The sequence below is a fragment of the Periplaneta americana genome, chromosome 6 (assembly GCF_040183065.1).
Source record: "Periplaneta americana isolate PAMFEO1 chromosome 6, P.americana_PAMFEO1_priV1, whole genome shotgun sequence".
Taxonomy (NCBI): Eukaryota; Metazoa; Arthropoda; class Insecta; order Blattodea; family Blattidae; genus Periplaneta; species Periplaneta americana.
In genome coordinates, this window is record NC_091122.1 from 75,973,263 (window position 1) to 75,990,205 (window position 16,943).

General features: G+C 36.0%; 1 protein-coding gene across 2 annotated transcripts in view; it reads right to left on the reverse strand.

Annotated features, from left to right (window-relative positions):
• LOC138701421 (ankyrin repeat and BTB/POZ domain-containing protein 1-like) overlaps positions 1–16,943 on the reverse strand; it is a 119,510-nt gene that overhangs the window by 14,135 nt on the left and 88,432 nt on the right. For both annotated transcript variants that reach the window (XM_069828286.1, XM_069828287.1), the window contains one exon: positions 2,556–2,756. In XM_069828286.1, coding sequence (XP_069684387.1) covers positions 2,556–2,756 — 201 coding nt within the window. The remainder of the gene's footprint in view (positions 1–2,555; positions 2,757–16,943) is intronic.

Sequence of the window (16,943 nt, forward strand, 5' to 3'; positions counted from 1 at the left end):
TTGATTTTTAGTAGGTTATTTTACGACGCTTTAGCAACATCTTAGGTTATTTAGTGTCTAAACGAAGTGAAGATGATAATGTCGGTGAAATGAGTCTGGGGTCCAGCATCGATAGTTACCCATCATATTGGATTGAGGGAAAACCCCGGGAAAAACCTCAACCAGGTAACTTGCCCCAACTGGGAATCGAACCCGGGCCACCTGGTTTTGTGGCCAGACGCAATAACCGCTACTCCACAGGTGTGGACTATTTTTGATGATTATACTGTTCACATAAATGAGAATGCAGATTGAAGATAAAGAATTACTCAAGAAACAATCCATTATCATGCTACAAATTTGGATATGGTAGGCTACGTGCTCGAATATATACGAAAGTAATCATTACTCAACACTTAATAAAACACTGTTGAGCTGAATTCCAAGAGAAGAATATCTCCAAATGTATGCAACAATCACACATATCCTAGCAATAAAGAACATAGAATTCAGTCCAGGGTTTACTTTGAACAATCTCCTTATAAATACACATTCACTCCTACAGTTTCAGGTCGTCACTTTCATCGACCAAAAATATCTCCAGATGTATGCAATAATCACATATCATAATGGAATTCCAGCAACAAAAAAATAGAACTCAGTCCATAGTTTACTTTAAACAATCATTTTATAAATTGACATTTACTCCGACAATAATGGTGACAATAATGTTTCCTTCGTCTTCTTCTGCTTCCTCTCCATTTTCATTGATGAGACGGGCATACAATTGCAGATCGTTGTTTGTTTTCCACAAAGGACCAAAATATTTTGAAAAAAGTTTATCAATATCTTGAATTTTCTCCTTTTTTACTGTCACCCCCAACTGTTTTCTTTGCAACTGCATGCCATGGATTGCTTTTCCTCGTTTCAAAAGACTTCGGTGAACTCCAAAATCATAACGATAGTGGCATTCTCCTCTCACTAATACACCTGACTTCCTTTTTTTGAAGAAAATTCTCTTAGAAGGGGCTAAGTTGAAAATGCTTTCAGCACCTGTGTCACTCCTTTCCTTCCAGCTGTTGACAGGAACATCATATCCTAGCTTCTTAACAGTTCCTTCTTATACATAAATTCTGATGTATTCAGAAGAATCAGTGATCACATTTATTTTCCCTATTATTTTTCTAATCTACCGAAGACCCTACCTGGCAGGAAAACATGATAAGGCATACCAAGTGCCAGATCTCACAATCAGTAGGCCTATACTACTAGAATATACAAAAAATAGATACTGGTTATAGAGAATACTGGAAAAGTTGCTTGGAATTTAGAGGATATTGGAAAAGTAACTATTTTTCAGATGAACTTGTTCACTATATGTAGATCTCTTTTGAACATTATTGATATATAGGTCAATAGAGCGCATTAATCCTTACTATGAAGAGATAAAAAGTAATTCTGGTGAAAAAGTGGATTTAGAGGGTTTTGGAACTGTGCGCCTCAAGTAATTAACCAAATAAATTAGTTTTACAGGTAAATGTATTATTAAATCATGTAACATTGAAGTACTCGTAAAAGTAATATTAATTTTATTACATAATTTTAAACTGTATAACTAAGTTTTCTGTAACTGTATTACTGTCTCTAATTAACTTGTAATATAAATGTAACTTAGGACCAATCCAACATACAATTGTTTCTACATGGATTGTAAATAAAGTAGTGGCAACACTGCGCCGGGAATGAGTCATGCGCATTTGCATGCAATAAGAGACAACTGGTGATCATAGTAGAAGATATTGTTGATATAACTAACTAATTTGTAATTAGTACAAAAGCCGCCCTAAATAAGGGTTTGATAGATCGGCCTACTAATCAATTAACAGTGAACAATGATTAAAAACAATTAAGATAAAACCAGTTGCTATAACAACAGATGTTATTGTGGGTGGTTAAATGTAGAGCACTATTTTTAACTGCTCTAAAACATGTTTACTAAACTTGAGTAGCGATCGTGGATAAAAATCGAGGTAGCTCGTGGTAGAAATGCACATCAAGTCATCAAGGGTTACTTGAAACTTGTGGCAATGATGCACTACAGTATAGGTTGGTTGCAAGATGGGTCTCTGCATTTTGTATGGGTCAGAATGAGACAGCACATCATCCTTTACACTTTTGTTAATGAAAAAAGTAAGGAGTCATGGCTTAAAGGGACAACCAGAGCATCGCAAATCATGGAGGTTGATCTGTCCTGTCTCTGAAGTCTTCATTATTTCTGTACACTACAGGGGTTCCACAGACTTGACAAAGACATTTATGAAATTTTCTAACCATTTTATTTTCAACATCAAGGAATGAAAAGTTTTTTGTAACGAATGTCACTGACAGACTCCATTTTGATATATTGCTGCAATGGTACTATCTGGTGGAATGAGCTGTAATTCCATTTATAAGTACAGGAAATTTAAAATTTGCTACATAAAAAATTACACATTCTTAACAATACTGAAAGGCGAGAAGAAAAATGTGGTGGATTACTTTTTGGGCAACCCTCTTATTGCAAATTAAAGTTGTACCTCATCAATGTGCAGGCTTATGAAACGAGTGCACTGGTCTTCAAGCTGGGGCAGTTGGAATAGCCGTGCAGTCCTCAGTCTACTCACTACATTCTTTATGCTCAAACAATTTCCCAGGATAGTTCCACAACCACGTTTCAGACCAGGAAGCAAGTACATGTCTGCTGCATACAGCACATCCAGAACATGCTCCTCCCGAACCTGCATGACAGAAATGATTGAGTTTATATTCTGAGTTTCTTTTGTTGTATATCAGTGTTATATAATCTGAGGCTTGCTTCTATATTGTCATTGTTTCTACACCTTTTCCAGTTGTATTTCAGAAAATATCAATTGTATTTCAGAAATTATCAAATGTATTTCAGATTAGTCAATTTAATTTCAGAAATTATCAATTGTCAATTGTATTTCAGATGGTATCAAATGTATTTCAGAAAATAAATAATGCATTTAAGATTACATAGTCACTTTTATATCACAAAATAACAAATGTAGGCCTACTTGAGATTTTAACATATATATATAAAAAATGGAAAATGGGTTTCAAAAATCCTCAACTTTATTGCATTTTAGCGTCCGACAGGCATATTCTCCATAGCTAAAGCTTCAGTTGATGATTGTACTGTGTTGTACTGCACGAGAACAATCACCACCAACAATATTATGTGTGTTGCTTCACCAATTTTACTCTCTACAGTAGGTAAATTAGCCTACAACACCAGGAGCCATGACGTTAGGAATTCTGAGATGGGTTTTTATGTACATCTTCACTTTACACCAAATGATCTCGAATGGATTTAACATTGAAGAATAACGTGCCAACCATAACTTCTGAAATAGAAATGATAGTTTCTGAAATACAATTGACAAATTTGAAATACAATTGATACTATCTGAAATTGAATTGACTAATCTGAAATACAAATGATACTATCTGAAATTAAATTGACAAATCTGAAATACAATTGATGTTTTCTGAAATACAATTGATACTATCTGAAATTGAATTGACTAATCTGAAATACAATCGATGTTTTCTGAAATACAATTTATAATATCTGAAATTGAATTGACTAATCTGAAATACAAATGACAAATCTGAAATACAATTATTGATATTTTCTGAAATACAACTGGAAAAGGTGTAGTGGCAACAGATTAAAACTATACATTTTCAACAGTCAACCAATCATATAAACCTGTTAAAATATTTTTTTTTTCAAACAACAACAAAATTCTCTGCATTTTTTACTAAGTTATCTGACAGAATTATAGCTCTAAATGAGAGGTAAAAAAGAGATTTCTGGTAATTTCTGCTATGAAAGAAGAGGATTATTGAATCTGTCACACTTTTTAAGTCCACAATGAAACAACAGAATGCATGGAATAGTGAAAAAAAGAGTTTGTGCTGCAACCTATTACCACATTCATTTGAGCTTTGACTTAAGATTTATATGTTAAGTACTTTTATATTGAATGAATGAATGAATGAATGAATGAAATAGCCTATTAGTGTCCCTTAGAAGGGCTAAGGCCTCCTGAAAGAGGGAAAGCTCTGGCTCCGTTTTGCTCACGTGTCGAGCTAGTCCACGTGGGCGGAGTTGTGTACTACTCATCGACAATTATGACTAAATATTAACACTTTGTCACTTAATTATAACTAAGATATTCAAAACTTTTGTCATTTAGGATTGTACTCATTGCTGTTAGTCTGTTCTGCACGTTAGTTATCACATTAGAATATTTAGGCTTTGTCATTCAGGTGATTTCAGTTCCTACTCATTGGTCTACGTTTAATTCGCACTAAATTAACATATTAGGATATGTATCACTTTGTCCTTGGGATGCGTTGTCTCTACTCAACTAGCTGTCGTCCTAGCTCCTTCCATCCTCTCCTACATTGAGCTACTCTGCTCCAGTGTGTTCTGATCTGCTGCCTGAAGGAGTCAGCCCATCTGACTCTCGGCCTTCCCGGTCTTCTCTTTCCTTGGTAAGGGTCCCAAGTAGTTGTTATTTGCGCCCATCTATTCCCCTGCAGCCTTACCACATGTCCTCCCCACCTCCATTTTATCCTTGCTGCTTCATGAACTATGTTTTTGGAGGATGTGATTTCTTGCAACCTCTTGTTAATCCTGTCCTTCAAAGATATGCCGAGTATTTTCTTCTCCATTCCCCTTTGGCATGTTCCCAAAATGAGATTCTTTGTTTAATATTTTACATTATAACAATTCTGATCCTGGTTTCTGCAAACAAAACATCAGTGACACTAGTCCCGGACCAGATCGCGTCATTGTTAGAGCTATCAGAGATGACATGGTTAGTGAAGTGATCTCAATAATCGCAACACGAATGCTAAAGACGAGTTTCGTACCTGAATGCTTGAAAAAAAGCACGGACAATTTTATTGTTTAAAGGTGGCGAAAATAAGGATCTTTTCAACTGGCGTCCTATCACCATCTGTTCGGTTATTCGAAGAGTCATCGAACGTGTTTTAGATTCACGACTTCGAATGTATGTTGAACTTAATGAAAATCAACGAGGATTCGTCAGTTTACCAGGTACGCTAATAAACACCTCCATACTCAATTCCGCTCTTAGATCTGCTAAAACAAAAAAAGATGACATAACAGTTGTACTATTAGACATAAGAAAAGCCTTTGACAACGTAGGTCATACTCACCTTAATAAAACACTACCAGCTGAAGTAATTCCTTCTAGATTAACAGATTTAATCATGAATTTGCAATCCAATAATATCACTCAAATTGAAACCCCTCATGGCAAGACGAAAGCAGTGTCATTTTTACGAGGCGTCATGCAGGGATCACCGTTATCGCCAATATTATATAATATCGCAACTAACCATATCCTCGACGAATTAACTGAAGATAATATTTGTAAACATTATGGCAAAACACTGAGCCCAGACCTGCCACCTCTTACAGTTTTGGGTTTTGCTGACGACACCATAATCATTGGCAAAAGTAGAGAAGCAGATATAGAATTAACACGCATAGCTATGCAGAAATTTAATGAGATAGGCCTCGAAGTAAACCCAAGAAAATGTGTCGGCATTCGTATTGAGAAAGGGGAACTTGTAGAAGAACCCTTGGATCTAGATGTTAATTGTCGGATAAGAGTATTGAAACATGGAGAATCAATTAAGTATCTCGGCGTCACGTTCAATGATTCCCTAAATTTCGACTCTAAAGGTATAATTCAGAATCTACACAAAAAACTCGATTTACTGGCTTCTACACCCTTATTGAAATGTGAACAAAAATTTCTGGTTTTAAACACATCTATTTGTACATCGTTGATTTATCCCTTCCAGACCGCGGAGCTGAACAAAATCCCAATAAAGTTTCTGCAAGACAGTGATAAACTTATCAGAAGTGCCCTCAAACAAATTCTACAGCTCCCAACGGACACGCCAGACCATATGCTTTATTCAGATATGAAGTGTAAAGGTCTTGGTCTCTTCAAAGCAGAGTGGGAAGCTCATCTTCAGCACGCCAATACTTGTCGCGTCCTCACACTGTCAGCCAATCCCTACGTCACAGCCACTCGAGATCTCTTCACTGAAAGCACCGAATGCGTCAAATCTTTGCAGTTAACCGAGACATCCGATGTAATTAAAGACCCACGAACCAGTTTGTACGACGCTCGACGTATGAGGAAAAAACTGCGAGAAAAGGAATTAGAGGCGTGGGCTAAGCTACCTCAGAAAGGTCTTGGTGTAGAGCTATACAGCGAGTTTACTCCGGCGAATTCCTGGATACGATATTGTGAAGGCCTAACCTCTAGCGAGTGGCGCGAAGCTAATAAAATGACTGCACACATGTCTTCCGTACGTTCCCTTCCGGGCAGGACTCGGGACAACATCCTCTGTCGGCGATGCCACAGAGAGCCAGAAACACTTGCACATGTCCTGGGCTCTTGTCCGCATGGTGAAGTACTCCGTAACTCACGATACCATAGAATTCGTTCGATGATCACTGAACAGTTTAGATCAATAAATTTTCAAGTGTTCGAAGAAGTTCACAGACTGGCAGACAATGGCAGTACAAGAAGAATAGACATGATTGCCATCCCGCCAAATAACAACAATGGCTACATCATCGATCCCACCGTTAGATTTGAAAAACAAAAGAGCCAACCTGAAGATGTAAATAGGGAAAAAACGACATCTATGTACGTACCGTTCCATATTTCATGGACAAATACGGTCTACAACAAATTGAAGTAATAGGCCTTATGGTTGGAATGCGCGGAACTATTCCTGGTTTCTTCTTCCAGGCCTGGCAATGTTTCGGCCTACAGAGGAAGGCAATTGATGACATCGTTCTTGCAGCTCTGAGAGGATCAATATTTATACTCCGAAACCATCTCTACGGTCAACAATGATCTTCAACTAATTAATTAGTACCTACTTATTTATTCAGTCATTTCTTGTCGTTGTTGTAAGACTCCCTTCAACTTAAACATATGTATATTATTTATACTTCCAACTGCCTATTGCACAATATGCTCTGTCTTTGTGGCAGCCTGTTAATACAGGGAGCTGTTATCATTTAGATAAATAAATAAAAACAAAACAAATCTGAGTATCTTCCACAAGGCATTTTGTTCCAAGATGGAATTTGATCAAGAATGGCAAGAAAAACCATGTTCTTCAAGAAGATAGAGTGGGAAAAGTAGGAAACGACAGTAGCAGTAAGATTCGTTAAAAAAATCATCTGCCCCTATATCAAGGGTGACTAAAAGATCCAAAGAGCAAATATTTTATGTATACAGTGAATATGTAATTGAATTGTTTACAATTTTAATTACAATTAAAATAAGTATATATATATATATATATATATATATATATATATATATACTGATTGAGAGTTTGAACTGAATCCTTTAATATTTGAAAGACAATTTTGTTGAAGGTTGCAAAATTGAAACCAAGGTTTTTCAAGAATTCTGGCAGAGATCCTCTTGCACCAAATAATAGACCAATGACAGTTCAGTTTCCAAGAAGAATCGTATATTTAACACTCAACTAGGGAAGGCAAGGTTCGTAAATATCCTTCTTTTCACAATCAACTTGTGTGACCTGTTGATTATCTCTTTCAAAGCATACAGTTGGATCCAAGATGACCGCTTTATGATGTTGTCTATTAATAGCAATAATATCTGCTTTTCTGTTGGAACCATCTTCGGAAATACATTGAATTTCCTCAAAAACCTCCACACCTTGTTTAATGACATTAATGGCTATTGATATTCTCAATCTGTTGTGCCTATTATTATGCATCAGATTGTCTTTCTGACAGAACCCCAACACATGACAGAGATCTTCCATCTTGTTATAGCCTTCAAGGCGGCAAAGGCTAGTATTGTAGGATCTGCCTGGAACAGACATTTTCATGGCATTTATAAATTCCGATGAAGAGAGATCTTATTTATGTGTTAATAGGACATTCTTCATATACCGAGATTCCTCGTCCTGTAAGTGGAAGTTGACGCCATTCTTCTGAAGATCATCATCAAACAATGTCTCGTTAAATGTCTTGCTTTTGCATTTAGTGGCAGAGAATCTTCTGAGATTTGTAATTGTTGAAAAGTCAGCTTTTGTTCGTCATCTAGATTACGAACACTATGTAAATAAATGCCATTAACTTGGATGGGTTTTTTTACTTGGTTATTTAACAAAGCTATATCAACAACTAGGTTATTTAGCACCGATGGAACTGGTGATAGCAAGATGGTATTTGGTGAGATGAGGCAGAGGATTTGTCACAGATTACCTGACATTCGCCTTATGGTTGGCGGAAAACTTTGGAAAAAACCCAACCAGGTAAGCAGCCCAAGCAGGAATTGAAACTACACCCAAGTGCAACTCCAGATCAACAGGCAAACGTGCTACTGCCTGAGCTGCGCTGGTGGCTATGAGTTTGTTGCAGATATTAAAATGCTGTATCTTGGCTTCCCATTAAGCATTAATTAATCCAAGTCCTCGAAATGTTTTAGGAGAATAAATGGTGTTAGGAGTGTTACTAGAAAAATTTAGAATCTCCTTAACAGAACTGCCGAGAATTTTGTTCAAACTGCTGAGAAATTTTCTGAAAGATGGTGCAAAACCGCACAATGTAAAGGATAGACAAATGTTGGCCAAATATACAGATTTAAGATTTGAGTTTAAATTAGTTTTTTTAATCTAGTACAATCTCACTATTAAAGCCAACTCCAAGATATTTTACTTTATTTTTTTTTTCTGTTTTATCTTAAATCGAATCTATCTCTGAGTTGTGGATGATAAAAATTTTTCCTCTGGTCAATTTACCATTATTAATTATGATTGACTTGCTTTTTTTTTGGGGGGGGGGAGGGATTACCTATAGTGGCGAGGTTGCTTTCAGTAAGGGGAATAAGAGGTTCAGCTGCTTCTTTGTTTTTGGCAACAAGTCAATGTCATCCACAAAGCAAATGCAGTTAGGTTTTATATGTCTTCAGATAACGAAAAGTAATTCTTGTACAATATTTTATTTGCTAAATCTCTAATAACACTGTCAATTGCTAGATTAGAAAGAGTAGGGTATAGAGGAGAGTCATGAGGGATCCCACATAAGATTGGGATAGGTTTTGTTATTTTAAATTTGCTTCAATTTGCAGTGAGTTGTCTGTAAGAAGAGATTTAATAAGGAAACATAAGTTCCTTGGAAGAGAGGCTGAACGTAATTTATGAATGAGGTGGTCATGTTTAACAGAGTATTAAAAGTCTTGCTTACAACAAGAAATACGATGCAACATTTTTTTTTCCAAGTCTTTGCAGTCTGGAGGCATCCATTTATAATTGAAGCATTAACATGAGTTCCTGGCATGGAAATAAAGCCTCTTTGATGACAGTTTAACACTGAGGGCTCTTTCGATCACTTTTCTAATTACAGAGAATACACTGATGAGTTGCTATCGGTTTACATCATCTGTGTTTCTGCCTTTATGGATAAGAATTGTTCTAGCAAGCCGAAATGAAGATGATGTTGTTTAGTCAACTGTCTGAAGACAGGTCTGAACACCGCAAGTGATACCAACATGGTACCACTTATGAGGCATCTAGACCAGAAGATAATGGGGTAGGGTGGCCAGTTCCTTTTCCCCTCCATTGCATACATCGCTGATTAGCTACATATTCCACTAATCAGACTTCAGAGTATACAAACAAATTGTTCTTCCTCTGACACATATCGTCAAATGAGATATATTGCCTGATAATAGATGTATACATCAGCCAGAACCTCAACCAGAGGTAAATGAAGATGGAACACATTTAAAGTAAAGCATTCCATTTGCCTGTAGACATAAATTCGGATGTTTTCAGATGTTGTAACACATGAACAGTAATCCTGTTACGACCCAGTTTTGTGACAATTTTAATTGAATTCAAGGATTTTTTAATATCTTCCTCTTGTTATTTGTGTACCGTCTGAAAAATGATTCATTTGAGAATCATTCAACTGGAAACAAATATTATCACAAATAGTTCCAAAAACATTTTTAAAATGATTTTCAAGATTATCAATTTGAATTTTACATATATTCTGATTATTCAACTTTTGAAGGTGTCTTGACTACTTTCTGCCTCTGATTACACTAGTCTACAAATTTTAACTTTGAAAATTGTGCCGAAATGAAACATTGTTACTATCCACATATTTGCCATGCTGAATCCAAAAATGGAACCCATTTTTCAGCAGCACCCTCAGATTTTCAGTTATTACCCTTATTACACTTCTAAAAAGTTCGATACCAACTAAGCAGTTCCACATTTTTAATATCTAATGCAGAATGCACAAACATAGTGTTCCACTATTATAGTGATGTTAGTACTAAAAATAAAGTATCCTTCATTTTATAATGATGTAAATGGCTATTTACATTTACGTAGTGGAAGGCAGGCATCGCTTTAAAACACTTTTTTGTGTATCTTGTAGTATTCTCTCTTTGTATGAACCAGCAGTAATCACTTATCATAGATTGATCCCATCTCCCTTTATAACGCTGTTCCATCTGTAAAATGTCTCGATGAAAGCGTTCCCTTTGTTTGTCACGCACTGTACCCAAGTTTTTAGGAAAGAAATCTAAATGAGAATGTAGGAAGTGAATTTGACAGACATCCTGTATCCAAAATTCTTATGATTTTGAAAAAGATTCTGAACTAGTTCGTCATGATTTTCTTCCTTCTTGTTGCCGAGGGACCCATTCACAACACTTTTAAATGACTCCCATGCTGCACGTTCGTTTGGAGTTAATTTTTTTCTAAAAAAATTATTCACCCATCACTTTTTTAATCTGAGATCCAATGAATATTCCTTCTTTTAATTTTGTATCACTCAAACTAGGGAATATTCTTCTTAGATATTTCAAACCTTTGCCTGTTGTGTCCATACCTTTCATAAAGTTCTTCATGAGCCATAATTTAATATGTAAAGGATGGAGATATATTTTTTGTGGGTCCACTAAAGGTTTAAATTTTACATTATGTTTCCCAGGAGTGAAATCTTCTCTTCTTGGCCATTCCTTGACTGTATAGTGATGTTGAGTATCTCGGCTGTCCCAAAGGCACAGGAAAAAGGATATTTAGTGAATCCACTCTGCATTCCATGTAGAAGACTTTAAGATCCCGCAAATATGCCAACAATGGTTTTCATATTTTAATGGCTTCAAGAATACGACACATGTTTTTGTATGTTTCTTTCATTGCTGTGCTGTGTGCTACAGATATGGAGGGAAGTTTATTGCAATTGTGTAACAAAATGGCTTTCCGACTAATTTTAGAAGCATCTATAAATAAGCGCAGCTCTTCAGCTTTATGTGTAATACCTAGTTTTAATCAGTCCATTTACATCGCTGCATGCACAAACTCCAGAACCTTTAACTATGAAAAATGGTAATAGATCCTTATTTATGTTTCTAAATACTGAAACATTAGCATCTTTATCCAGCACCTTCCATTCCTGAAGATGAGATCCTAGAAGCTCAGTCAGCTGTTTAGTTAAGTACAAATCACGTATACCAATCATTGAGTTCCACCTATGTTATTAAATGTGGCCTTTCTTCTCTCTCTTCATTATCCCTTTGTGTAGAGGGCTGCACATCATCAGATGACGTTATGTCAGATTCCGATTCTTCTTGGTATGTAGAAGGTGGCATGGGAACAGGTAAATTTTCTCCGTGAGGTATTGGTCTTATAGCTGACGGGAGATTAGGATACTGAATGAGTCTCTTATATTTTTAAGAAAATCCAGTAACATTGATTAAGCAGAAATGACAATCATCTTAGTGGGTTTTTTGCTCACACCATACCATTGGTTCGGAAAGTTTTTAAAACTACGCCTTTGCTTCTTCATTTCATTTCACACAGAACAGCTCACACTACTAACAAAACCTCTACACTCGAACTAAACAAAGTACAGACTGTCTCTGTTTTCATTACCAGGTACCCTATAAGTCTATCTTATCTTTCAAGTATCAACAAACCATGATTCAGATGTGTCAAGTGAAGAGGGACTTGGCATAATGGATAGAAACCAAAGAAGCGCTGCTACATATATACTAGGTATTGAAAAATGTGTATAAATTCTATATTTACAACATTAAATTATTGAAATTTATTTCATGTGTACCTTGTTAAATGCGAATACGTAAGCATATATCAAAATTAAACGTAGGCACCTGTGGCTTCCACCAATTTCCTCAAGCGGCCGGTAATGGAATCCACAGTCTTCTGGAGGAAGTTGAGTGGGGCATTGGTGATAATGCCCCGAATCCGTGATTCCAATTCTTTATCGTCTCTGGACGGATTGTGGCATTCCTTCCTTTCTCCATATGGCACCATCTCGAACGAAAACAACGGAAATCCACACTTCATAGCGAGCAGCAATCTGCGCTCTCTCGCGAACACATAGGTGATCAACCATCTTTGCTATTGTTGCGCGAACTGCCCCTCACAGCCATCATCTATACTACGGACGAACAAAAGTTCAAATTCTATTTAATGATTTATATATACAGACAATTTTCATTATGGTTCCATCGATATTAAAAATTCTACAGCCAATTAATAATACCTAGTTACTTCCCGCCCGCACTGTATTTATGGCTATTCATAAAATATAACATTGTTGCAGTGCTCAGAAACCTGACATGATGGGAAAAATCTGATTACATATTCGTAATCAGCGCATCAGACTTGGTAATAATCAGCATTCTGTTTGTCGGCACAAAAAATGTTGTAGACTAGTGTTATAATTCATTCATTCACAGTCTTCTGCCCAAGGGAAGGTCTTTCACAGCAAACCCAGAATTTTCCAATCTTTCATATTTTCTGCCTTCCTCTTAGTCTCCATATAATATGATCCATACTGTATATCTTAATGTCGTCTATCATCTGATATCTTCCTCTGCCTCCACCTCTTCTTCCATTCACCATTTCTTCCAGTGCATGTTTCAGTAGGCAGTTTCTTCTCAGCCAGTGAACCAACCAATTTCTTTTTCTCTTCTTGATCAGTTTCAGGATTATTCTTTATTCACCCACTCTCCAACATAGCTTCATTTCTTATTCTATCTGTCCATTTCATACATTCCATTCTTTTCCATATCCACATTTCAAATGCTTCTAGTCGCTGATCTTCACTTCGTCGTAATGTCAATGTCTTTGGCCCCCCCCCATACAATTCCACACTCCACACAAAGCACTTCTCTAGTCTTTTACTTAGTTCTTTCTCCAGAGGTTCGCAAAAGATGCTCCTTTTTCTATTAAAAGCTTCCTTTGCCATTGCTATCCTCCTTTTGACTTACTGGTAGCAGCTCATGTTACTGTTTATAGTACACCCCAAGTATTTGAAGCTGTCCACTTGCTCTACTGCCTCATTTAGAATTCGTACTTTTACCTTCTTTATTTTTCTTCCAGTCTTCGTCTTGTTTGCATTTATCTTCATCTCATACTGCTCACAGTTGTCATTTAGTTCCACTACCATATCCCTTAGTATCGTCTTTTCTTCTGCTAACAATGCCATATCATCAGCAAATCTTATGCACTTTATTCTTCTTCCTCCTACTATCACCCCTCCCATGTTCTGAAAACAGTTCTTCACTAAGTCCTCAAAGCAGATGTTGAACAACCTATTTTCTTTCCAATCCACACCTATTTTCTTCAGGATTCCCACCAGTTTATTCTAATCTACTCTATCAAAATCTTCAGGTCATTCGCCTTTCTCATATATTTCATTGCATAATGATAGAATTTACCTCTTGGCTTCATTCAAGCATTTCAGTAATTCAACGGGGATTCCAATAACTCCTGTTGCTATTCCATTCTTCATTTCCCTAAGCGCTACTTCAACTTCTATCCTTAAGATAGAAAATACTTTTTTGTCTTCTGATACGGCTGCTTCAGTCTTTATAAGCCAGTTTCTGATACTTTTCCAATTCACTGCGGGCTAAAGCAAGGAGATGTACTATCACAAATTTTTAACTTCACTCTAGAATATGCCATTATGAAGGTTCAGGGTAACAGAGAAGGTTTGGAATTAAGTTACATCAGCTTCTTGTCTATGCGGATGACGTGAATATGTTAGGAGAAAATCCACAAATGATTAGGAAAAACACGAAAATTTTACTTGAAGCAAGTAAAGCAATAGGTTTGGAAGTAAATCCCGAAAAGACAAAGTGACTAGAATATTGTACCAAATAGAAATATAAAAATTGGAGAATTATCCTTTGAAAAGGTGGAAAAATTGAAATATCTTGGAGCAACAGTAACAAATATAAATGACACTCAGAAGGAAATTAAACACAGAATAAGTATGAGAAATGCCGGTTATTATTATGTTGAGAAGCTTACATCATCTAGTCTGCTGAAAGTTAAAATTTATAAAACAATTATATTACCGGTTTTTCTGTAGGGTTGTGAAACTTAGACTCTCACTTTGAGAACAGAGATTAAGAGTATTTGACAATAAGGTTCTTAGGAAAATATTTGGGGCTAAGAGGGATGAAGTTAAAGGAGAATGGAGAAAGTTACATAACACAGAACTGCACGCATTGTATTCTTCACCTGACATAATTATGAACATTAAATCCAGACGTCTGAGATGGACAGGACATGTAGCACGTATGGGTGAATCCAGAAATGCATATAGTGTGTTAGTTGGGAGGCCGAGAGAAAAAGACCTTTGGGGAGGCTGGGACGTAGATGGGAGGATAATATTAAAATGGATTTGAGGAAGGTGGATTGTGATGATAGAGACTGGATTAATCTTGCACAGAATAGGAACTGATTGTGGGCAATGAACCTGCGGGTTCCTAAAAGCCGTAAGTAAGTAAGATACTGCTGCTTCATCTTCTACAGCTAAGTCAACTGGAAGATTCTGTCTCATTTAACTCTTCTACATATTTCGTCCATCTGTTCAGTATTCCTAGTTTGCCTGTTATTTCATTTCCGATTGCATCTTCTATCAATCACATGAATTTCCTGTTCTTATTTTGAAGCCCAAAGATTTTACTTCATGGTACATTAAATCATATCTTCCTTTTCTCTCTAAATCCTCTATTTCTTTACATTTCTCTTTCATCCAGTCTTCCTTCGCCTTATCAGTTTTTCTTCTTAGTTCGTTGTTTAGTTTTCTGTAGTTTCTTCTACCTTCCTCTTCTCCAACATTTTCTCTGTGACCCAATGTTTCTTCGTTCTCACTTCTTCTCTGTATCCTATGGTTTCTTCTGCTGTTATATACAGTTTTTTTTGATAAGTCCAGTACTCATTACTATTCTCAGGTGTGGATTCTAATGTACCGGCTTTCTCTTGAAAATTTGCTTCAAATTTTCTACTTTGCTCTTTGTTCTTCAGTTTTTCCATGTTCAATTTCTTCGTCATCTGTCTTCCTCTTATCTTCTTCAGACGAATATCTACTTCGCCTATCAGCAGGACATGATCTGAGTTAATATGCTCCTGGTAAAGTTTTTGCATTTTTTAAGCAAATTCGGAATCTTTTCTGTACTAGTATATAGTCTATCTAATATCTGCTTTCGTCCTTTGAGCATGTCCACATGTACCTTCATCTTTCTGTAGCATTTGTTATTATTATATTTAATAATATGCCATGAAAATGTTAGAACAGTCTACATCTCGGCCTCCCCAAAGGTAAATTAAATTATAACATACAGAATATATAGACCTATATATTACGTTAAGGGTTGGAGGTGTGACATTTTGGAAGCTTTCAATATCATACTGCATTATGTAAAAGATGAAACCTAAATCCAAAATGTTACACACTGTATCTAATAAAATAAAATTATATACTGAACATAATCTCAACAAATATTAATTTCGATTATATAATGTGTTTGCTGGAGTCAAAAAATGTAGACGAGTTCGTAAATTAGATTTTCTTTAATTTAATTTAAAATGTCAGTGTTATTTGTAAGTGATGTTAATTTAAATTAAATCTGCAAACTGTGGTAAGATATCCTATTTCGATTATACTTCTTAAAATATAGGAATCTTGAAAACCTCTTTTACGTCACTGATGTAGATAAATAACATTATGTATTCTGAATAATTTACTTTCGCAATAAAATACTAGATATTCGATAAAATAACTGAATCTTTTTTTTCTGTCATTTTGCAGTTCTTGGGCACAAACAAAAGCCGCTCAATTGACGTAGTTCGTAATATACGGTTCATCCAACAGCTCCCCCCTTTCTTCCTTCTGAGATACTGATAAGCAACGATGACATCATCAGACGACCTCTTGCAAACATCTTTGAAGCTGTCGCATAGTTTATGTGTGCGAGCTCCTTATCTAACAGTTGCTGCGCGATAACCAAGTTATCAGTTGCATTCCGGTAGCTTCGTAGTAGCATAGCACTGGTGGGAGAATGGCCTGTTACTTTTTTAGTGTATGTAAGGAAAGAGAAACAGTATTAACATCTTTACAGAATACTGTGAACTAAGTGTACAAAGACGAAATTCATTTGAACATAAGACACAAATCAAATCTCATTTAACGCTTTACATGCATAAGCTAATTATCAAAATATATGTTATTTATCCTATTCTAAGCGGTGAAATGTAAAAATACATGCATAAGCTAATCATCAAAATAGATGTTATTTATCCTATTCTTAGGGGTGAAATGCAAAAATAATACATTAATAAATGACTTGTGTTTATACCTAATGTATTGTACCTCATTTTAAATCTTAGCTATTTACGATAATTAACATCCCTATCTACACTCGTCTTGGAGCATAAGTTAGGAGTCCCTGATTTTGGCATCACAATTTGAAATGCAGGTTTGCCTAATTAACATTCCATATGATTATGAGAGTCAC